At 37.9% G+C, this 22624-nt stretch overlaps 1 protein-coding gene across 1 annotated transcript in view; it reads right to left on the bottom strand.

Moving 5' to 3' along the window:
- Nucleotides 1-22624, bottom strand: part of LOC108706660 (F-box/WD repeat-containing protein 7) — a 122719-nt gene that overhangs the window by 84015 nt on the left and 16080 nt on the right. The window contains exon 2 of the mRNA XM_018243262.2: nt 8897-9454. Within this exon, the coding sequence (XP_018098751.1) occupies nt 8897-9385 (489 nt within the window). The 5' untranslated portion in view covers nt 9386-9454. The remainder of the gene's footprint in view (nt 1-8896; nt 9455-22624) is intronic.

Below are 22624 nucleotides of genomic sequence, written 5' to 3'. Positions count from 1 at the left end.
CTGCCGGTGATTTACATTCTAGCAGCAGGAAGGCAATTCAGGAAGATTAGTCGCCCGAAGAAGGAATTGTCGCTGGGCGACTAATCTCCCGAAATAGCAGCGTGTGCCCTGGCCCTTAAGGTAGGGACATAAAACAAATACAGTGAAACCTCGATTTTAAGTACCCTGAATTTAAGTTTCCCCTGCATTTTACATTTTTTCTTTGTGGTCCCACCAATTTATAATGCATTTCATTTCCCTGACTTTAAAGGAATAGTTCAGTGTGAAAATAAAAACTGGATAAATAGATAGGCTGTGCAAAATGAAAAATGTTTCTAATATAGTTAGTTAGCAAAAAATGTAATGTATAAAGGCTGGCGTGATTTGATGTGTAACATATCAGTCAGAACTGCTTTTCAGCTCTCTTTGTTTACACTGACTGGTTACCCTGGTTACCAGGCAGTAACCAATCAGAGACTTGAGGGGTAGCCAAATGAGTCATAACTGTTGCTTTTGAATCTGAGCTGAATGCTGAGGATCAATTACAAACTCAATGAACAGAAATGTACCATGTGGCCCCCCTTCAAGTCGCTGACTAACTCAGAGTTATAGAGCTGAAAAGCAGGAAGTTGGATTCTTACTGTTTTATTAGACATCTGTTCACTCCAGCCCGCATACATTACATTTTTGGCTAACTAACTATATTAGAAACATTTTTTATTTTGCACAGACTATCTATTTACCCAGTTTTTATTTTCACACTGAACTATTCCTTTAAGTAATGTTTCCCCGGACTTTGCATCAAAATTTTGCCCTGATGTACCAAAACACTGCATTTTTTCCTCAATAAATGTTATTATTTGTGAAAATAAATTTGTAAAATACTAACCAGATGTATATTTTGCCATGGACTTGCCTGTAAATGGTCAATTCCAATTAGTCTGCCCCTTATACAGTTCTGCACCAATCAATTGCTTTAGGTTGTGTACGTGACTGACAGAGAGGACTTGCACATGCCCACCCCCCTAGTGTAAAATGGGGGGGCATTTGCAAGTGGCATGCTTAACCCTCATTATTAACACAGTAAGGGGCAGATTTCTCAAGGGTCGAATTCAAAATTAGAATTTTGGAAATTTTTTATGGTCAAAACTGTCAAATTCGACTAGGGAGTTATTCAGATTCAAAATGTGCCTCTAAAACAGACTCTTTTGCTTATATCCTATCAGTATTTGAAGAAAAAGTTATTTTAACACATTTCCCCGATTTTACATAATTTTTTCCTGGTCCCCTGAAAAACATAAAATGGGGGTTCTACTGTATCTGCCTTCTGCTCGGTTAAATAAACGTAATTACACAGTAAATGTCATTCAGCCATTTACGGATTTGTGTTTTTTACTCATTAAGAGAAAGTGTTGATGTCCTACAATGATGGGCAGCTGCCATCAGGCAGTCACAAAGAACTTCTGACAGAAAATATGCAAGTAATGTCATAAAACCAACGATCAAACTACTAGAATTCATGTTGGAAAGAGTGCCGGGTTTATAACAGCCAACTGTAGCTGCAATAAATCAGATGGTGTATAAAAGTACGGCTAAACAATGAGACACCAGGAGGATGGAGGTAAGAGCTTTAGATGCAGAGTGCTATTCACAAGCACACAAAAAAAATGCAACCAGGTACGCTTCAACAGAAAGCGGAGTAGTTTCAGTTAATTAAGCCTAATTAGCCTCCCTACATCACTCCTTAAAATACATGCTCGCTGTTTCCTTTTTCTGACTGAAAATGGGGCAACGCATGTATTCAAATGAAACCATCCATTAGAGATGCAAATGAAGCCATTAGAAACGTTGTTCTGTTGGACTTCCGAAAACCCAGGAAGTAGGGGGAGGGGGGCATGTTCATGTGTCACAACAGCTGAATGATTGCCAAGTACCCCAGACTGACTTTTTATGGGTGTTTAGTGAGAAGGAAACTGTTGCTGTATCTTTTCTTACTCAAGCACTTACTTAAATGCGCTTCATTTAAAGGAGACCGGTCACCCAGACATAAAAAGCTTTACAAGTTAAACATGAAACTCAAACACTTTTTTATTAAAATACCTTATAAAGTTATTTTAAAAAATGTAGTGGTCACTAATATTGTCTTCCCAGTGGCACAGTCAGGGCCGCCATCAGGGGGGCACATGGGGTAGCGGGCCCGGGGCCTAAAGGGGGGCCTGGCTGTGCTGCACTTTTAACTTGTGGGGGGGGCCCTGGTAGGGTTGCCACCGGGCTGGTATTTTACTGGCCTAGCCGGTAAAACACCTGCCAAGGCCCGGGCCGGTATTACAAATTTACCGGCAATGTAGTTGCTGGTAATTTGTAATACCCTTAACAAAGCCCTTGGCCCTTTTGTGGCATGCCCCCTGAGGCTGTCATTGCCATCTATGCTCGACAGCACCCTCATGGGCAGAAACCCATGATTAAAGACTTAACTTATATTTGTCAGGTTCTGCAACTTTCCTGAAACATTTTCAGTTATTTTTAAGAAAATTAACAGTGACAGTTCAACATAAAACAGACTGGGGCTCATTTATCAACACTGGGCATATTTGCAACCAATCAGTGATTAGCTTTTTAAAGCCATCTGCAAGAAGAACAATAAATACAGTAATTGGATTGGTTGCTATAGGTAACAGCCCATGGGCAAATTTGCTCAATGTTGATAAATAAGCCCCACTGTATTTTAGTTTCAGTGCTCTTTTGATTCAGTGCTCCTTTAAACAAGCAAGCTTTTTCCAGGTATATACTATACTACAAAAAAAAAAAAAAATAATCACAGCAAGATTTGAAGAATTCCAAAAAAATGTAAAATCCCATACAGCTATATTATCGCCTAGCCATGTCAGCAGCTCTGAATATACAGTACAGGTATTACATGTTGTGGTGAAGTGCTCCATCTAGTGGTTCCACATGTTATTACCAAAAGTGAGAGTACAATCATTTAGTGATGAATAAATCAGGTTTAAAGTAGAAGAGCTGATACTTAAAAACAAAAAAAAAAAGGATTGTTGACACAGAGAATATTGATCCCACATTTGGTTGAATCCAAATCGCTATAACGTGACTTAAAAGCTCTGGACAACTAAAAACAACACTTTTTTTTTTTACTTTGTTTTAATATGGAAATTAGAGTTTCAATTAGGCTTGGTTTCAAGTAAATGTTCTTTGTAAAATTAGGATTGTTTGGGGTTTTTGTTTTAGGTGTAAAACAAACCAAGGACTCCACAACATCTTTCACAAACATCAACATATCTTTCCACAATAACAGCAACTACTCCTACCGTGAAGGTTACCCATAGCCTATAGATAAAGAGCAATTTTGATTTCAAACCAAGTACATAGAAATAGCATTATAAGTATACAGAACTCTTCTCTGCAAATCTGTAATTATACAGTAGGGTGAAAACACAGTAACCTCAATCTCAATTCCAAAAATGAGACACAAAGAATAAAGACAAAAGAAACAAATATGCAATCATATAACTGTATTTTTTTACATTAGCTGCAGATATTGACAGGTGGTCCTGGACTGTCAATCTGAGGGTTCTGGCAAATGCCATTGGGGCTGCTGAAAGATACCATTGAAAGGAATTATTTATTGGGCCTTTGAGACCTCTGCGTACTTGAAATCCAGGGTGTATTTTAAACCTCCGTTGGATCAGATAAAAACCCACACACAGCCCAGTACTAGGTATTATTAGGCCGATTATGTAAAGGAAACGCAGAGAAATGTATAGAGAAAATGACGAAATTAAGTGCTCCAGTGCCAAAGGTCAGCTCTCTGGGATTTTCCTATTATACAGAATTACAGAACACTTTCACAGCAGGAAAATCAAATCTTTCCATGGCCTCAAGACTTCTGAAATCATTCCAAAGTAAACACAATGATATATTTGCAATGTGACCTTATGGGAAAAGTATCTTCATACACACAAGAATGTAGTCATTGCCGTGTGTCCCGAGAAGCAGCAAAGTTTAAAGGGGCAGTATAATTCCTTGCCGCGACTGCCATGCCGCAGGCGTTTTTTCATTGTAACAGGCGGAAGACAGGGGAAGCAATTCGGGAAGATTGGTCGCCCCAAAGAAGAGGCAATTAGTCGCCGGGCAACTAAATCTCCCCGAATCTCCAGGTGTGAACTTACCCTAAAGTTTTTGGGAATATTATCAGAAAATTATAACTTATTGGTGTTTGAAAAATAAATAAAGTTGTATAAAGTATATTTCTAGCATAAACACCCTGCTGGTACAGCTATAGTAAAACAGCAGAAATGGTCAAGCTGCCCTGATATAACCACTGGGCTGATGCATTAGATCATTAGGTAGACATGCAGGTGCAAGAGGTTCCATGTTTGTCAAAGGCCCCATATTCTTAAAGGAGAACTAAAGTTCAGCTAAAGAAGTAGGCTAGAAATGTTGTACATTATGTTTTGGGCTTCTGTACCAGCCCAAGGCAACCACAGTCATTTAGCAGTAAAGATCTGTGTCTCTAAAGATGCCCCAGTAGCTCCCCATCTTCTTTTCTGCTGGTTCCCTGCACTTGCTCTGTGCTGCTGTTACTTACTGAGCTTAGGGACTGACGCACAATATACAGTACACATAGAATAGAAATAAGGCTGATTAATAATTAATTCAGATAATTACTACATGGCAGCACAGAAACCAGTGCAGCTAGCATCAGAATTGAATAATCAGCCCTGTAGTACCAGCTTATATTACAGACCAACCTAATTTTCTGCAGGATAATTAGTGATGACCCCTAAGCTTAGCTTCTCAACAGCTGCTCAGAGCCCACTAAGTATGTGAGTGTCACAGACACTTTCCAAGATGGTGACCCCTTGTGAAAAGTTTGAGGTCCTGGATCATTGCTGCTATTGACAAGCTGAAACTTTAGGCTGGTGCAATAAGTTCATAATATAAAATATGTATTTTTAGCCATATTAATTTTCAGGGTATAGTTCTCCTTTAACACCAGGTCGGTTCGTTTGGTTAACTTTAGAAACATCCCATGCAATTAATGAAATGTATTGGCTTTTATTTAATTATTTCAAGTGAATTATCTTGATGTTTTGCTTCCAATGCAACACTGAGCTGCACAGAGGATCAGTGGATACCCCATAAATTGTTTTAAATATGGGAATGTAAAGCATGTAGCTTTTCATGCCCTTTGCAGCTCTATATACCAGTTAGCTCATGGTTTGTCATCCTGACAGGTAGGATTGTATCACTCAAGGCCTGAGCCATTGCCTGTATATCTAATGGTAACCCAAACACACAAAGTGTGACATTACACTGCCTTACACTATGCAACGAGGGGTATCATTTTACTGTATCCGATTGCTATTTAGGGCTGGTAATTCAAAATAAATGCACACAATCCCATGGCAGCATTGGCAAAGAAATTTAACCGAATATTAAATAAAAAAAACACCTATAGGTGCTATTGGTTTCATGTGTAAATCACATTAAATTTCTGATGTGCAAAACGGTGTCCCCAAATTTGCCAGGGAACCCTGAAATATATATTATTATTATTACTACTTATTAATCACATCAGCTTTAGAAATACAGACGTATAGAACTTTGCATTCCGTTCCCTGATAATAGCCAAGTCCCTGCATTTGCTGAATTGCAGTGTAGGTTTGTATATAAAACTTATTAAGCAGTCCTGTATCCAATGGTTGCAGGGAGTTAAACTATGTGGCAGAATGATATTGTATATTGTATACTATAGGGTCTATTTATAGCTTATTGATGAGCTCTGATAGTTCTGAAAAGTGGAAAAAAAATAGTTTATTATAAGCCCAACATTTCAGTCACTGTCTGTCTGTCTATTGTATATATTGTATATATATTTCAAAATCTATAAGTGCCAAGTGACCATTATATAGACTGATGGGCTTATTTTCTTTTTAAAACTATAGTAGCAAAGTTTTTGATTTGCAGTTCAAGCAACCAATGAAGCATTGGCTTTCATTTTCTAACCTGTAGTACACTGTTCTAAACAAATTGCTGGTTGGGTGCTACTGGCAATTGCACTTATGCTATTTAGCAACTACTAATCTGAACAGTGGGAGTTTCTTCCTGAGGAAATGTATATGGCGTGTTTTACTTTTATAAGCGATTGTTCGTGAGTGAGGCTGCATAAAAGGAAACTAAAATAAACAAGTCACTATAGTATCACAACAATGGACTCAAGGTGAAGGAATCCACCATAGGGTTTTGCCTTGGTCTAGGAAATACCTACAAGTATTCAAGAAACTTTTATTGTCAGTACAGATATACACCTGTTACAGCATATTGAAATCGCATCTTGCTTATATCTTAAAGATACACAATGTTAGATACTGTTAGTTCTGTAGTCATGTGCGGATATTACTTTGGACAGCACTTGAGTTTCTTACTGTATGAAAATGTTTTAATTCTTAAAAATAAAAACTGGTCATGAACAGTGACATATTAGGCCTTCATTTGCCTATTATCAAGCCTTGTACTGCTCATCTGAACATACTTTAATTCAGTCCTGCAGCAAATGGGATTGATAGGTGTAATTTAAAGAAGTCTGCCATTACCAACGCATGATAGCATGATCTGACTTTCCTAAGCCTTTAAAATCAAACACCTAAAAATGTACATGCTACAGAGATGTTCAGTAATTAGTACAGATGCAGAGTGCATTGCTACATTAAAAAAAAAAAAGAATACTTTTAAGCATGCAAAATATAGGTGACCACTTCTATATAAATTATGTTTAACCCATGATTGGGCATACATGTAGGACTGAGAGCAATGCCCCTGAAATGACAAGACAGAGAATCAATTTTTCCAAGTTAATTGTTTTCAAGGAGGGTCCCAAGTTGACAGATCTCAGTTTTTGGTTAACTCCTAAAGGCAGAGTAAGATTCTGGTCTGTTTGTGGGCACCCTGTGGTGCCGAATTGGATAAAGTTGCACGGCATTGAGTATAAAGCCTTGTAGATTCACCAATCAAGCAAATTAGTAAACCAGATATTTTAAGTGTCCGTTCCAATTTGGGATAAATGCTAACTTAACTTAATGCAAGCTTATATACACATACAGTATATCACAACGGTCTTTCTTCTGAGTAAGGCACTTTACAACAATAACCAGTTTGATTCTGAAAATGTTCCATGAGAATGGAGTAAGCATTGGATTCATAGATATGGATGGAAAATTCACATAACACCAGGGCCAAAGATTGAGCTATAGGTCAGGTCAGCCCTGCATGGCCACTGTCATACAGTATGTTAAGTTACACTTTAACAGGACCTGCAATGTTTTCATTGATAAATATACTATAAAAAATACAAGGATATGAAAAAAAGTAAAGTAAAATGCATAGGGCTGCTGAAACAATCAATCATGTACCAGTCATGGCAAAAATCAAAAAAAAAAATCAAAAGGGAACAAGAATAATGTTTAAGGGGAAGCCACTAACATTTCTCTCTACCACAGATTGTTTAGCTTTTCCTTAAAATGTAAATTTTCCAATGAAAATTGAATGCACCCCTGCAATGAATGCACCCCTAAACTAAACAGCCATGTAATCCTTGAAGAAAAGTGTTGCACCTAAAATACCTAACCAAAAACAGTGCTCTGAAATTCTCACAGGACTGCCATGCATTTGTGTTTCCACAAGTATGCCCAGCCTAGCCTCTGTCAAATAAGTAGAACCTCTGGGCCCCTCTCAATTAAAGTGCTTCTGGGCATAAACACTGGGTCTCTGGAATGGGTGGAAGCTACTGTTCATTAAAGGGGTGGTTCACTTTCAAACAACTAGTTGATTTTACATAGATCACCAGAAATAATGACTTTTTCCTATTTTCTATGTGTGACAGTTTTTGTAATATTGAAGTGTAAAGTGTCATTTTTCAACTTCTGAAGCAGCCCTGGGAGGGGGGGTCGCCGACCCTGTAAACTGTTCAAAATTTAGACATTTAGTTGATACATTTCTTATCTTTGTCCCTGCTGAGCAGAATCTCTGGGTTTCATTACAGGCAGCTGTTAGACTTGATACAATAGTTACTAATACTCCAGAGATGCTAATGAGAAAATGTATCAGCTAATTGTTGCAAAATTGTAACAGTTCAGAATCTGCACCTGAATTACTGAGCTGCCAGCCTCCAACACCAGAGACAGGAACATTCAACTTTAAATTTAAAACAGTAAAAAATGTATTATTCTGGGGAATAATCTGAAAACAACTGAAATGAAATACAGTGTTTGGAAGGTGAACAACCGCTTGAAGACGACAGTACAGCGAGAAGAAGAGCAGGGTACACAGACATGTATTTACTACATCAAATGTGTGCCACGAGTACTGTATTTTCAAATGCCTCTGACTTGTATAAATAAATATATAAATAAATATAATATATATATATATATATATATATATATATATATATATATATATATATATATATATATATATATACACACTGTATATAAGAACTAAATTGTATATAGTTAAGCAAAATGATTACAGAACTTCTCTTTTCGGCTAGCATAGGAAGCACACAGCCTATTTTCTTTTTATATGGCAAGTTGTTCATCCTAGATATGAATAAAATATAAAGCAATAACTGTAAGCTTCTTTTATTTTAAATGAATGGCATCATGAGGAATATTGAGTCAGGGAAAAAAATCAAAGCAATGTGGATCCCAAAACAAGACATTCAGGAGCTGGTTCACAACCTTCACATGTATTGGTAAAAACAACAATATTTTCAAGAAAAAAATACAAATGGGTCACCTTTCGAAAATCATGTTCTTATGGGTTTCTTTACAATGTTAAGACACCAGGGTGCTAGGTTAATGTTTGATTGTGTGCGTTACATTGGTACATTGGCACTCACCTTGCTTTTTGGGTTGAAACAGATAGATTGCTGGTTGATAGGCATGTCCACCATACTATTAGAATTGGGAATGTCATTGCCATTTCGATGCTCCTCTTCTCGGCTACTATCATCAGATTGTTCAAAGTCATCACTGTCCTGGTCCATTTCCTCTTCATCTTCGGCATCACAGGCCTCTTCATCCTCATCTTCATCCTGGTGTGAAAGCTCATGCTCTCCAGGCTGATCCGCAGATTCTTGATCTGCTATTGTACAGCTGTTATTGTTTTCTTCCAAATGTTCTTGATGGGGCTCGTTTCTTTCAAGGCTTCCAGGGGCATCCCCATCGATCTCCCCATTCAGCACAATGTGCTCTTCTTGCTGTTGCTCCTCCTCTTCTACTACTCTGTTCATTTGTTCCTCATCTGCTTGGCTGGATGAAGCATTACCTCGTACAGAACCGCCAGTCCGTCGCCTCTTGCTGCCCACAGACAGCAGTTCCTGATTCATTTCCAAAAGCCAGCTTGCTACTTCATGGACCTTGGCTAGACTGTCTGATGAGGCAAATGGTTTCACATTCTATATTAATAAAAAAAAAAAGAGAGAGAGAGAGAGAGAGGAAGAAAATTAATACTTAACACAGATAGGACATATGACATAACAATGAAATTCACAACTGTTACATTTTTATTTCTAAAATGAACACAAACTAGGTTGGTCCTATCAGATAGTAAAAACAGGTGTACAAAAGAATAAAGAAATATGACTGATATACAATACCTAAAGCAGTAATATGCTTATAAATATTCTTTACATATACATATCTTTTGAGCCAATGTGTGGCATGGACATGTATCGATCTACAATAGAACACTTGGTAAAAATGTAAAATGAAAGCATGCATGAATTTCAGAAAGAAATATATGAAAATAGGAGGCAACCATTGACATCCACCTCCCAACCCATAAGTTTTTCAACATAATGTTTATTAGCCCACTCTAAAAGTTTTAAACATCCTTCATCAAATACCATCAAACATACTTTATTATATACTAATACTATAGTAATACTATAGTAAAGAGGGCTTCATGCATAGCTAAAATATTAGCACAAAACTGCAACTCTATGAGCAGTTATAAATTGTTCTAGTGGTAATCTCACTGGGCAAAGTTTCTTTCCCTGCCTGAAAAGTAAATGGGGGGGGGCATATAAACAATACACTATTACCACAATGTCCTCCAATGGTTTGTGAGTAACATGTTGCTCAACAGCCCCTTGGATGTTGCTCAACAGCCCCTTGGATGTTGCTCAACAGCCCCTTGGATGTTGCTCAACAGCCCCTTGGATGTTGCTCCCTGTGGGCTCAAAGCAGGTGCTTATTTTTCAATGCTAGGCTTGGAGGCAAGATTGGTTGCCTATAAACTAAGTGTACTGCCAAAGAAAGCCTCAGGTAGGTTGCCTTGGTGAAAGAACAGGCCAAGTTTGAGAGGAACAAACTAATGATGCTCATCTTGGTTTCCTGGGTAACTTACTCTACACCTACAAATAAGTTGCCAAAACATTACAATCTACTTTTTAGCACAATACAAAATGCAAGATTTTGGGACTTCTTAGGTCTCTTCCTTCGGAATGGTAAGTATCATGCCGCCTTAAATCACAAGCAGCATGTGGCACACCAATCACATGTTCACAATGGAACTACTGGGTCAGAGAAGATCGGAGATTCCATTTGTTAACAGTCTGAACACCCTCCTAAACTCTGCAGCACTGGGATCTATGACAAAGGAGAGGCCAGGTGTGCATTGTGTAGGTTTAAGTAGGTAACAGTCAGAACTAACACAGGTGTTTTACAGATTCTCTGAACTCTCCAAAGTGAGCAGTGATAAACAATATACATGTGTAAATGGTGGTCTTTGCTGAAGTTATTAGATTCCCATGTACCGCAAGGAACTCTCAAATCTAGAAAAGAAAAAAAAATCCATCAGGCTACAATAATCAGCATTTCCACAGCAACTCGGGCTGCAATGTTATAAACATCCATTAGAGAACTCCCTGACTAAAAACATGCCACTGCATCTTTGGGCTGCCAGTAAATCAAACGATCCTATTACAAAATCAATTCCTCAAGCACATTTCTGCTGCTACACAGCAAATGATATTGGATATGTCTTACAAGGTCAATGCTACCATTCCTGCAAGCCAAGTTGTAGTTGGGTCCAATGCCTGAGAATGAAGCTCTGACAAAGACTATCTAAAGAAATCTAAACAGTTACCTTTGGCTGGTTGAAGCATGCGATGGAGAGCCTCTGCAAAGGATCTGATGTATGGCTGCAAGAAATCAGATCGGAGCAGCAGGTCGAGCGGCCCAGCCTCTTCATTAAAGAAGAAATGATGCTGCAGCCACAGCCACACATTGACTTGCTCAGGAGAGGACTTCTATCCCTAGAAAATAACTAATGCTATTGTCCCCCACGCACTTAAGAGTAGCTAGCTGCCTCATTACGCAGCAACGTTGCTTAAATTAATAACAAATAAAGTGCTTATCTGGACAACGAGCCAGCATTAGGATCTTCACTGCTCAAGTCGAGGTAAGTCTTTTTTTTCAGCACCACAAAAAGCATTATTTCTATCCCACTAGATAAACTGTGCACGTGGAATTAAGGAGGCACTCAAAGTGTACTTTGTCTAAAGCTCAATCACTTATGTGTTTTAGTATTCCAGATCTGCAACCTAGCCAACCTGTTTCCCCTTGGTGCTGGTCCTCGCGGTGCCAAATGGCCAACAGAATAGAGCCACACCTCTTCATGCTGTCCCCAAGTACCCTGCCCGAGAAATGTTCGATACCTGAAAGGAACTGCTGCGTGCTCTGCCTCCCTTAGTCAGGAAACAGCCACCAATTTACTAGATCTCCCTGCCAATCACAGTAGTTGACCTTTCCTGACTCTTATACGGGGGGGGGGGGGGTCTGTCAATTAGACACAGCAAGCACGATTCTACGACTCTCCACTGGGCTGCATACCAATTTACAGCAGTAATTTGGCACGTATAATCCTGCATCAACATCCAGGGACATGTCTCTGTACCAATAAAGACAAATCTCACATGCATTCAAATCAGTCATGGGTTAAAAAAAATAAAAAAGGAATAAAGCAAATAATCACTGTTTCAACTGCTCCCCTTCCCTTGCAGCTTATAGGCGTGTAAAGAACAACAGGTATTTATAATAGCATTACTTAAAGCAAACTAAAAATATCTCCATTCCCCAGTTCACTCCCTTCCCTCAATTTCCATATTTACTGTACATCAAACAAGCTATGGAAAGCAGCCATCGGCACAGGGTTACATGCATAAGCAACACTTTGGGCGGAATGCAAGCACATAGTACAGAGAAAATAAAAAGGGCAGTGTTTGCTTGCTTTTGATTTAAACAGCCTAAATGAGGAGTCTATCTTCCCTCACCTTGCATTGCCCTTTCGGTATTAAAATGCCAGAGAAGTCTATTTACAGGATAACCAAAAATGGAACATGCAGAGGAAACTGGAAAAAAAAAGAAGCACTTTGGCAATTGAGCCTGGTTGCAAACAAGCACAATAATGCAGTAACCTTTTACTCGCCTGCTGGAGGTACTGTCTGCTGCATAGAATTTTAAATCCTCATTCATCTGCAGATGCAATTCAGCTGCTTTTGCCAAGGACTTCTTTTCCCCTCCTGAGTCGGTTCTACCAAGGCTGTTCAGGAAAAAGTGCCGATTGTGTGGAAAATTTAAAGTAACATCAGGTGAAATAACAGAGACTTAAGGAAGTGGTTAAGCAACTTCTAGGGAACAGCAACAGCACCAACTGGGTCCACTTTGATTAGAAAGGTTTCTGTTGGTCACATTGTCACTACTAAGCTGAAATGTGGCCGATATATTTCCTCTAGACTGCACAGCTGTGGCTCTAAGTTCCCTACAAATCTATGGAAATATAGTGTAAGAGGCCAGAAGCTTCCAAAAATCTACCCTTCTCCAGTGCCACCCTTACATCCTATGGCTGCAATTTACTGAAAAGCACACATGGACACATAAGGGCTACTGGACTGGATAGAGGTGAACATCTAAGATCTTCTCTTACTTCAATATCAACTATAAACATTTATTATTATTGTGTGCTTACAAGTAAAAAGCCAGATCAAGGCAAAGAATACCAGTTAAACCATGGATATCATGCTTAAGCTGATGGATAACTCACAGCGCCGGTTTTCGGAGGCAGTTCCTATCTTGCACAATAATGCTAAGGTAAACCCAAACAAAATAATAACCAAAAATAAGCATACACAGACTACACTTAGAGGTAGGAGGCAACAACATGTTCTCTCTACTAACTGTACTTGTACATTGCAAACTTGCCTCTTCCAGTCACTAATGGTTTATAGGATAACCTCAGCTACTGGTATCTTCAGTTAATAATCATCATGCGGCTGCCCTCCAGCACCCCTTTATACATATTAACCATCATCATTTATTTATATAGTGCCAGAAATATCAGATGGCTCTGCTCTGGAGTATGAGAAAAACAAAAGGAAAGAGGGAAAACTTACAAGGTAAAAAGATTTATTTAGTATAACGTGCCCTCAAAAAATACTTACAACCCCAAACCTGAGCCTTCAACCCAAGCAATACTGCATCAGGAAAATACTGCAAGAGGAAGATTCGGTGTTCCCAAAGAGATTACATTAGCAGGCAGGAAATATGAAGAGTAAGGTCTGTAATCAATAATTTATTGCTTGGTTCCTCAGGTCAGGCTCTTTATTCTAGTATTGATTAGGAGGATGTCTATACATGGCACTAATGACACGCCAACACCAGAGATATGGGCATTAAAAAATGCAGAAAGAACCTACACAATATTGGATTCCCTAATACAACCTGGACAGAATTATGGCTACAGGGAAGCGTTTGGGAAAGAAGGAAAATGCTGGCAATTTAATAAATTAACACTTCATGCTTTCTAGCCATAATTTATCACCCACACACTAGGACTGTTTATCAGACCAGAGTTAGCTGTACGGTCCAATTGGTCTGTCACTAATCTGGTGGCAGATCAGAAGAACTACAACCCTTTGAGTGCCACAAGCAGAGAAACAATTTAAATAGAGGTATGGGATCTGTTGTCCAGAATGGATCTTTCAGTAATTTTGGTCTTCATGTAATAAGGGGCAGATTTATCAAAAGTCGAATATTAGAGTTTTTTTAAAATTCAAATGAACTCGAATGACCTTGAAATAGGAATAGTATTTTATTTAAGAAAAAACTGGAATATCTAAAACTCAAACAAATATTACCGACCCGAAAACTCGAATCGAATTCGACTAAACTCGAAAAGAGTTTTTTCTCGAATGTCAGGAAGGCTATTAACATCTTCAAATGGGTCACAGGACCTCTGCCATTGACTTCTACATGAACTCGGCAGGTTTCAGGTGGCGAATAGTTGAATTCGAATTGTTCCCAGGGTCCAGGTATGAAAAATCTCAAATTTGAGATTGGATTTTGACCAAAAATACAACTCGAAAATTTTAATTTGAATTTCCAGTTCGAACCTTATTAAATCTGCCCCTAAGTCTACAAGAAAATAATTTAAACCGTAAATAAACAAATTAGGCTGGTTTTGCTTCCAATAAGGATTAAATATATCTTAGTACAATGTATTGTTTTATTATTACGGAGAAAAAGTAAATTATTTTTAAAAAAATTTGATTATTTGCATGAAATGGAGTCTATGGAAGACAACCTTCCTGTAATTCGAATGCTTTCTGGATAACGGGTTTCTGGATAACAGATCCCATACCTTCATATCATTTCAAACCTACAACTTCTGCAATAAATAGTTTTAGGAGGAAAAAAAAACTTTTTTTGACTCCATACGTAATGTTATAGTTGTGATCTGTAAGGCTGCCAGATAAAATAAGATCTTCATATTTTGACATAAAGCAGAGCTTCTGCAAAAAAAGCAAAATGAGGACAGCGGTTCAAGCATATTTTTACATAATCTGTGGATGCAACAAATGCCTCATGCTTAGATTTACCCAAATACAGGACCCTCGACCAAACACCCAGCAAAATAAACACTAACCCAAACCAACCAAAATGTGCATAATTATGTTTAAAGGGTTCTTGTCATTGGAAAACATGTTTTTTCCAAAACACATCAGTTAATAGTGCTACTCCAGCAGAATTATGCACTGAAATCCATTTCTCAAAAGAGCAAACTGATTTTTTTTATATTCAATTTTGAAATCTGACATGGGGCTAGACATTTTGTCAATTTCCCAGCTGCCCCTGGTCATGTGACTTGTGCCTGCACTTTAGGAGAGAAATGCTTTCTGACAGGCTGCTGTTTTTCCTTCTCAATGTAACTGAATGTGTCTCAGTGGGACATGGATTTTACTATTGAGTGTTGTTCTTAGATCTACCAGGCAGCTGTTATCTTGTGTTAGGGAGAGGTTATCTGGTTACCTTCCCATTGTTCTTTTGTTTGGCTGCTGGGGGGAAAAGGGAGGGGGTGATATCACTCCAACTTGCAGTACAGCAGTAAAGAGTGATTGAAGTTTAACAGAGCACAAGTCACATGACTTGGGGCAGCTGGGAAATTGACAATATGTCTAGCCCCATGTCAGATTTCAAAATTGAATATAAAAAATCTGTTTGCTCTTTTGAGAAATGGATTTCAGTGCAGAATTCTGCTGGAGCAGCACTATTAACAGTATCCCTTTAAGACAAATCCAATCTGTCATATAATTGCACTCTCTAACAGGGACAATGCCCTAGGCTTTCTCACACATGAGGTTACCATAATAGACATCCCCCTTTTCACAAAGCGCACATTTGCAAAAAATGGATGGGATTGTGGCCCTTTAAAAATGTATTCAACAAGGCACTAATTTGTAAAGTAAGTGAACAGTAAAGTCATGTATTGTAAAATGTATAATTCACTGCTAAATCCTTCAATTAAGCTTGTTATTTCTAGACGATAGTGTGGATCCTTAAACCAATAATTTTCCTAGCTTTGGGATTCCTTTTTCTACTAAAGAGCAGAGTTACAATACAATATATTGTTACACATCCAAGAACACTTCAATGGATCAGAGCACTTTCCAAGAATATGATAATAGAAAGAAATAATGTTTATTTAATCAATTTTTTTTTGTTTATTGGCTACCACCGTGCCTTTTGCCACCTCTGACTGCCACTTACAAAGAAATTTGAGCTCCTCTACAGGACATCTACAGGGTATTTAAAATAATGCCATAAGAATATCTGTAGAAATAACTCAAATCAACTGGACTTGCTGTGTTAATTTCCTTGAAAACGTTTTCTTCAGCAATATATCCTCTGGAATGTTGCTCCAGCTATTGTCTGACACATACAATGCTGTTTTGGCACCTCTCCCTCAAAGCTCCAATTATGTTTATACAATCAACACCTAACTTCATGACATCCTAGCGAATTACGATTACAGATTATGCTGATTGGAGCAACATTCCAGAAAATATATTGCCAAAGAAAGATCCTATTTACAAGTTATTATGACTTGAGAACTTCAGTTGGAAAAAACACAGCAAGTCCAGTTGATTTGACTTATTTCTACAGATATACAGTACAATGTGACCTGGATGAATGAGAATTTTCACAAACATGCCATAAGAATGAGATAGCCCTGTAATGCTATGAAGTAACCAGCAGGGGTCAGGGAACAGTAGCTGTGCTTGTACTATACAATACATGAGCTTGCTCACAGACTCTCACCTTACATAAGCACTGCTCTTTATTCACAGACCTTGCCAAATAAGACAGAAGAGATGTTTCTGGATTGTTACATGAAGAGCAAATTTTGTGCAATGAAAATACAGCTAGAATATACATCACAGTACAATATGGAGCATCATATAGACTTCATGTGCCGACCCGCACATCACTAGTCATATGTAAAACCGTGCTTCATGTAAACAAACCATTTTCATAATAATCATTAATAGAATATTGCCATTTAAAAAAATAAGGCCCGCCCCTTGGGATATGATTCACGGTGCACACAAACAAACCATGAGCCTATTAACAGACTGTCTTTTGCTTCCACACTTCTTCCTGTTACAGTTAGAGCTGCAGTATTTCTGGTCAGGTGATCTCTGAGGCAGCACACAGACCATCACTAAATGGTGATTCAAGGCAAGATGTAAAAGGGCAATATTTATATATATATATATATATATATATATATATATATATATAAATATAAACAGTCTATAGTGGTGCACTCTCAATATAGGCAGCCGCCTGGGTGCTGGTTATATTTTGGATTATATATATATATATATATATATATATATATATATATATATATATATATATATATATATATATTATATCTGTTGCTTAAGTATTAATTTTAGTATACTTTTCCTTTAAAGGAACAGTAATGCCAAAAATTAAAGTGTTTGAAAGTAATTCTGATATAATGTACTGTTGCCCTACAACTGGAAAAATGTTGCGTTTGCTTCAGAAACTTTACTATAGTTTATATAAACAAGCTGCTGTGTAGCCATGGGGGCAGCCATTGAAAGTTGAAAAAGCAGAAAAGGCACATGTTTATATAGCAGATAACAGATGAGACCTGCAACAAAACACCCTTTGACACCCATGTGTTTTATGCAAGAAAAAAAGAGTTTTTGCAAAAACACACAAATAGATTACAATGTATTTTGTGGAGGGGGGGAAATTGCTGTGAAAATTTCCCATTGATTCCAATGTAGCGAGAAAAAAGGTGCACCTTGCACTTTTTTTGGCAACTGAATTGATAAATTCAACATGTTTGCTAACTGGCATCTTTCAAACTCTCAACATTGATTTGCAGAATTATTCAGCACAAAGATCATATGTGTGCCAAAATACCACTGACAGCAGTCTCCTCCTATAGGGTAACATGAAACAAAGGCAATGTAGACCACACATGGGAACGCTCATTATATCCAGCCTCCTAGCCATACTTTATTGATGGTAATAATCTGTTGGATTAAAAAGAAAAAGTGCAAGGAGCAGAGGAGCAGGGTTATGTAGTAAAAGGTGCAAAGTTTTCTAAAGGTCTTTTCACCTATTGAAAGGTAGTATTTACTGGTCATCTGTTCAAAACAGCTTATTGGTTGCTACGGGATTCTTTCAAGTTGGAAAATCTAATAAAGGACAAATATGAAAAAAAATGCACAATTAAGAATAAACATTCACATTTCACAATGTAAAATTCTTCATTAGACGGTTAATGCGTTGCAAATTGTAACTGCGCACAGCACATATTTAAGGAATGCTTGTTGGTGGCATCATCTTTTGGAGCAAAAATAACTTTTTCCAAAAAAAGTTTGATACATACACTGCACGCTCATACGAACTATAAACCTAACAACCTTTCTTCCTTAGGTGGTAGCTAAACTGGAAAAACATTTGTGGGTTCTGGGTAAAGTCTGCACAAAGGAAAATTTGATTGCTCAAAGGCATACATTTTTTTGCATTGCAAATACTTTTACCCAAACAACATGTATTACATTCCACCAAAACTGTGGAAGTCCTGTGTACCCTTAAAAGAAAGTAACCCTTTGAAAAAGCAAAGTGAGTTTTGGCACAGTGCAGGTATTGAGCAGGCAAAATAACGTGCTAAGCCAGGGGTCCCCAACCTTATTTTATCCGTGAGCCACATTCAAATGTAAAAGCTGAGGAGCAACACAAGCATTAAAAAAGTTTCTGGGGTGCCAAATAAGGGCTGTGATTGGCTATTTGGTAGACGCTATGGCAAATTGCAGCCAACAGGAGGTACTGTTTGCCAATTGACATGTTTTATACAAATAAAGCTTGTATTTAAGCCACAAATTCAAAAATAAGCACCTACTTTAAAGCAAATGGAAGCCACATCAAAGTGGCTGGAGAGCAACAAGTTGCTCATGAGCCACTGGTTGAGGATCAGAGTGCTAAGCCATAAGCAAGGTCAAAAAAAATATTGCAAAATAAACATCATCCTTGCATATTGCCTGTTTCAACCCTCATTCATCTGCATAACAGGCTTGTTGAGCACGTCACTGCATTGCCTGAATGTGGCACCCAGAGCCAGAAGAGATATGCAGAGACCAAGGTCACACAATAAATATAATTTAACCTGTACAATAGAGCTAGATGCTCATTTAAATCTTGGCTTGAAATATAACTTATCATAGCAGTATAAGCACTGTGCTCGAAATGAAACAGGAACGATCATATATATGAATTTTTTAGTGGGATCAAGCCGAAAAGACGTGAATATGACATGCAGGAAGTCGTGATTTGTCTGCTAATAACAATGAACATAAAAGGACCGCTGGCTCTGTTATCTGCTGCATGCAAAGCAATGTCAGTAACCAGCACTAAAGTCACTTGCACGCCTTGCTAGCAGAAGGAACAAGGCCTTCGTATTCACATAGTCTACTACCTGCTATAACCAAATGTATAAGCTCCAATTATAAATACCATGAATAAGCAAGAGTGCATATATACCTGGAACATTATTTTTTACATAAAAACTCTCCCTATGCCACTTAAAATTCCAGTCTAGTGGCTGCTTGAAAATCATCTATTGCAGTTTGTATTACTGTAGTAATATACTTGCCACCTATTAATAGCAAATACAAAAATGGTGGTGGATTAGTCAGAGCATGAACATAATTGTGTGTACACACTAAAGTTTCTTTGAGCTGCTAAACTGTATTTGCACACACAAGTCAACAGCTCCTACAGTTTCTATAAAATGGCCCAGTAATTTACTGTATTAGTGGGGCACAGTCTTATAAAATGATACAATCCAATGTGGTCAGGGGAACTTTGAGGAGGCAGGGGACCATAAATATCTCTTGGAGGGCCACGTCTATCCCGCGTATCTCCATTTGGACAGCATAACCTAAGCAGAGAAAACTATTTGGCCAATATTTTTGCAAAAAAATTGTTGCAAAAAAAAAGACAAGTATTAGCAGAGCATGTGGCCATTTTTAGCTCCCTCCCAATTTATATTTTAAATTCAAACTACAGTGGGTTTTATGGTTTATAATTAAAATGTGTAAACTAGGGCAGAAATGGGTAAATGATCAGAGGTTCCAGAATGTGAAGCAGTAGAAGACCGGTTGCCGATTAGAAAGAACAGAGGGTGGGTATGAGCATGACATACATTTCTTTTCAGCGAAGGGCAATATTTCCTCAGTCACTCCCATGTTTGCATGAACAGGTGTTGCTTCATTCTCTCAAGTCTCTTAACAACTAGAGCATTTTGTAGAATCAAAGATCATGTTTTTTGTATGACAAGCAATGTTACTTATCAGGTGTATTTTCAAGTAATATTACATATACAGTCTAGTTCTGAATTTAGAATGAATACAGAGCTTTGGGTAAGCACTGTTCACAATAATTGTCATGGACACTTCAGATAATGGGCAAATTATACATACATCCCACATCAGAATAGATCTCATCATAAACGTACAGTAATTGACAAAATAAGATATTATCTGGGAGACACATGCTGGTTCTAATGTCTGATTCTGTATTACAGGTATGGGATCTGTTATCCAGAATGCTCGGGACCTGGGGTTTTCCAGATAATGGATCTTTCTGTAATTTGGATCTATAAAGATTTTTCAAATCAAATAAATGAAATTAATCCAGTATGACAGGTATATTTACCGTATATACCCGAATATCACACAGCGCCATCTGTTGGTTATATGGAAGAATAACAGTGACTGCAATATCACACAGTGCCCTCTGTTGGTTATATGAAAGATTAACAGTGACTGCAATATCACACAGCACCCTCTGTTGGTTATATGAAAGAATAACAGTGACTGCAATATCACACAGCGCCCTCTGTTGGTTATACAAAAGATTAACAGTGATGGCAATATCAAACAGCACCCTCTGCACATGGTAGTGGGACAGTGGGACAATGCACACAGTAATCCGTTTGGCAATTCTCTGTCACCATCAACTTTGCAAAGAAGTCCGGTTGATCGATGGGGGGGGTCGCTTTGGCAGAATGTGCACTGCTGGGAGACAGGGCTGTAGTTGTGTCTAGGCTTATACTAGAGTCAATAAGTTTTCCCAGTTTTCTTATACTCGGGTCGGCTTATACTCGAGTATATACGGTATAACAAATGTCCCACCAGTTTCTCAGCCATTTACAGGCACAGAAATTCCAAAATGTCACTAATGAAAAGCACAAAGCAGAAAGTAAGTGCAGTGCCTGTAGTATCCTTCTTAAAAGCAGCACAATATTATAATAAAAGCGGCCCGATTATAATGGACACTCGCTAATTAAAACAGTCCATATATCCTGGAGAGAGAGACATCCACAAACAACAAAAAGGCAATAGAACTATATTCACCTTTAAATTAACTTAATTGGTTAATTTGGTTAAATTAATTGAATTGGACTACTTTATATATTGTGTATGTTTTTGAATGGTATCTGTTTGTCCAACGATAGTTGTTTTTAAGGTGGCAACAGATGGCCAGATTAGTTAGTTTGGAGAGGTACCCAAATAAGCAGATCTGGGCCCAACTTGGCAACCCACAGTCATGGCCACATTGGCTAATTGTTTATCCTTTGGGGACTATGAAGACCCATTAGATGAGGACTGCATCAATGTTTTGATGTGCTCCTTGTCCAACAAGATTTTAAATGGGTTGCTTAAATGAACTCTCCAGTTTCTAATTTCAGCAATCTAGTTGCTAAGGTCCAAACAACCATGCACTGATTTGGACTGGAATATGAGAGGTCCTGAATAGTGAGATGAGTAATAAAAAAGTAGTAATAATACATTTGCAGTCTTACAGAGTATTTGTTTTTAGATGGAGTCAGAAGAAGGGAAATAGCTCAAAAGCTAGGGCAGGTTGCTTAGATTATTCATTCTATAACATACTAAAGTTAACTTAAAGGTGAACCACCCCTTTAAATCTGCCCATATACCACCATTTTTTTTTTAAATGTGTATCTTTCTTTTCAGACCCTTTCCTAATCATTTTCCATTTTGACTTCCAAGCTGTTGCTTGATTGCTAGGGTAATTAAGCCCTAAAAGGCAGACAGAAGTTCAAGGAGAGTTAGAAATAAACTTTTACAAAATACACAAAACTTAGAAAAACAGACTAAATGCAACTTTGAATACTACATCACAGTAAATATTAGCTTTAATTTTAACAATAAACACATTGCTGCTTATTATACATGGCAATATACACTAATCAGCGTGACATTTAACAATGGCTGCAACTCAAAATAATATACCTTAAATGGACACAGCTGTGTGTGTTGCACATGGAATTAAAGACAACTTATCAGGAGACACAACCGTACGTCTTGTACATGACACTGGGGACAGATGCTACAATGGAGACATCTCTTCATATTAAAGTGGAACTATCACAAAAATTAAAATGTAATATAAGCTTCATCATACTGAAATAAGAAACTTTCTAAATACAATCAATTAAAAATTTCGTACCGTGTCTGAATTAATCAAATTTATGTTTATTATCCCTCTCTCAGCATTGACATTGACAGTTGATGAAGTCGCAGCGTGCATCTGACACAATAGTCGGATGCAGATGCTGCATGCAGCATCTACAGTCGTGTCGGATGCACGCTGCGACTATATCGGACATTCATACAACTAACATTATCTTCGTCGCATCCGACTTGATGCCAGCG

The sequence above is a fragment of the Xenopus laevis genome, chromosome 1S, assembly GCF_017654675.1.
Source record: "Xenopus laevis strain J_2021 chromosome 1S, Xenopus_laevis_v10.1, whole genome shotgun sequence".
Classification (NCBI taxonomy): Eukaryota; Metazoa; Chordata; class Amphibia; order Anura; family Pipidae; genus Xenopus; species Xenopus laevis.
Note: the sequence above shows the minus strand (reverse complement) of the source record. Positions and strands in the feature narration are given on the sequence as shown.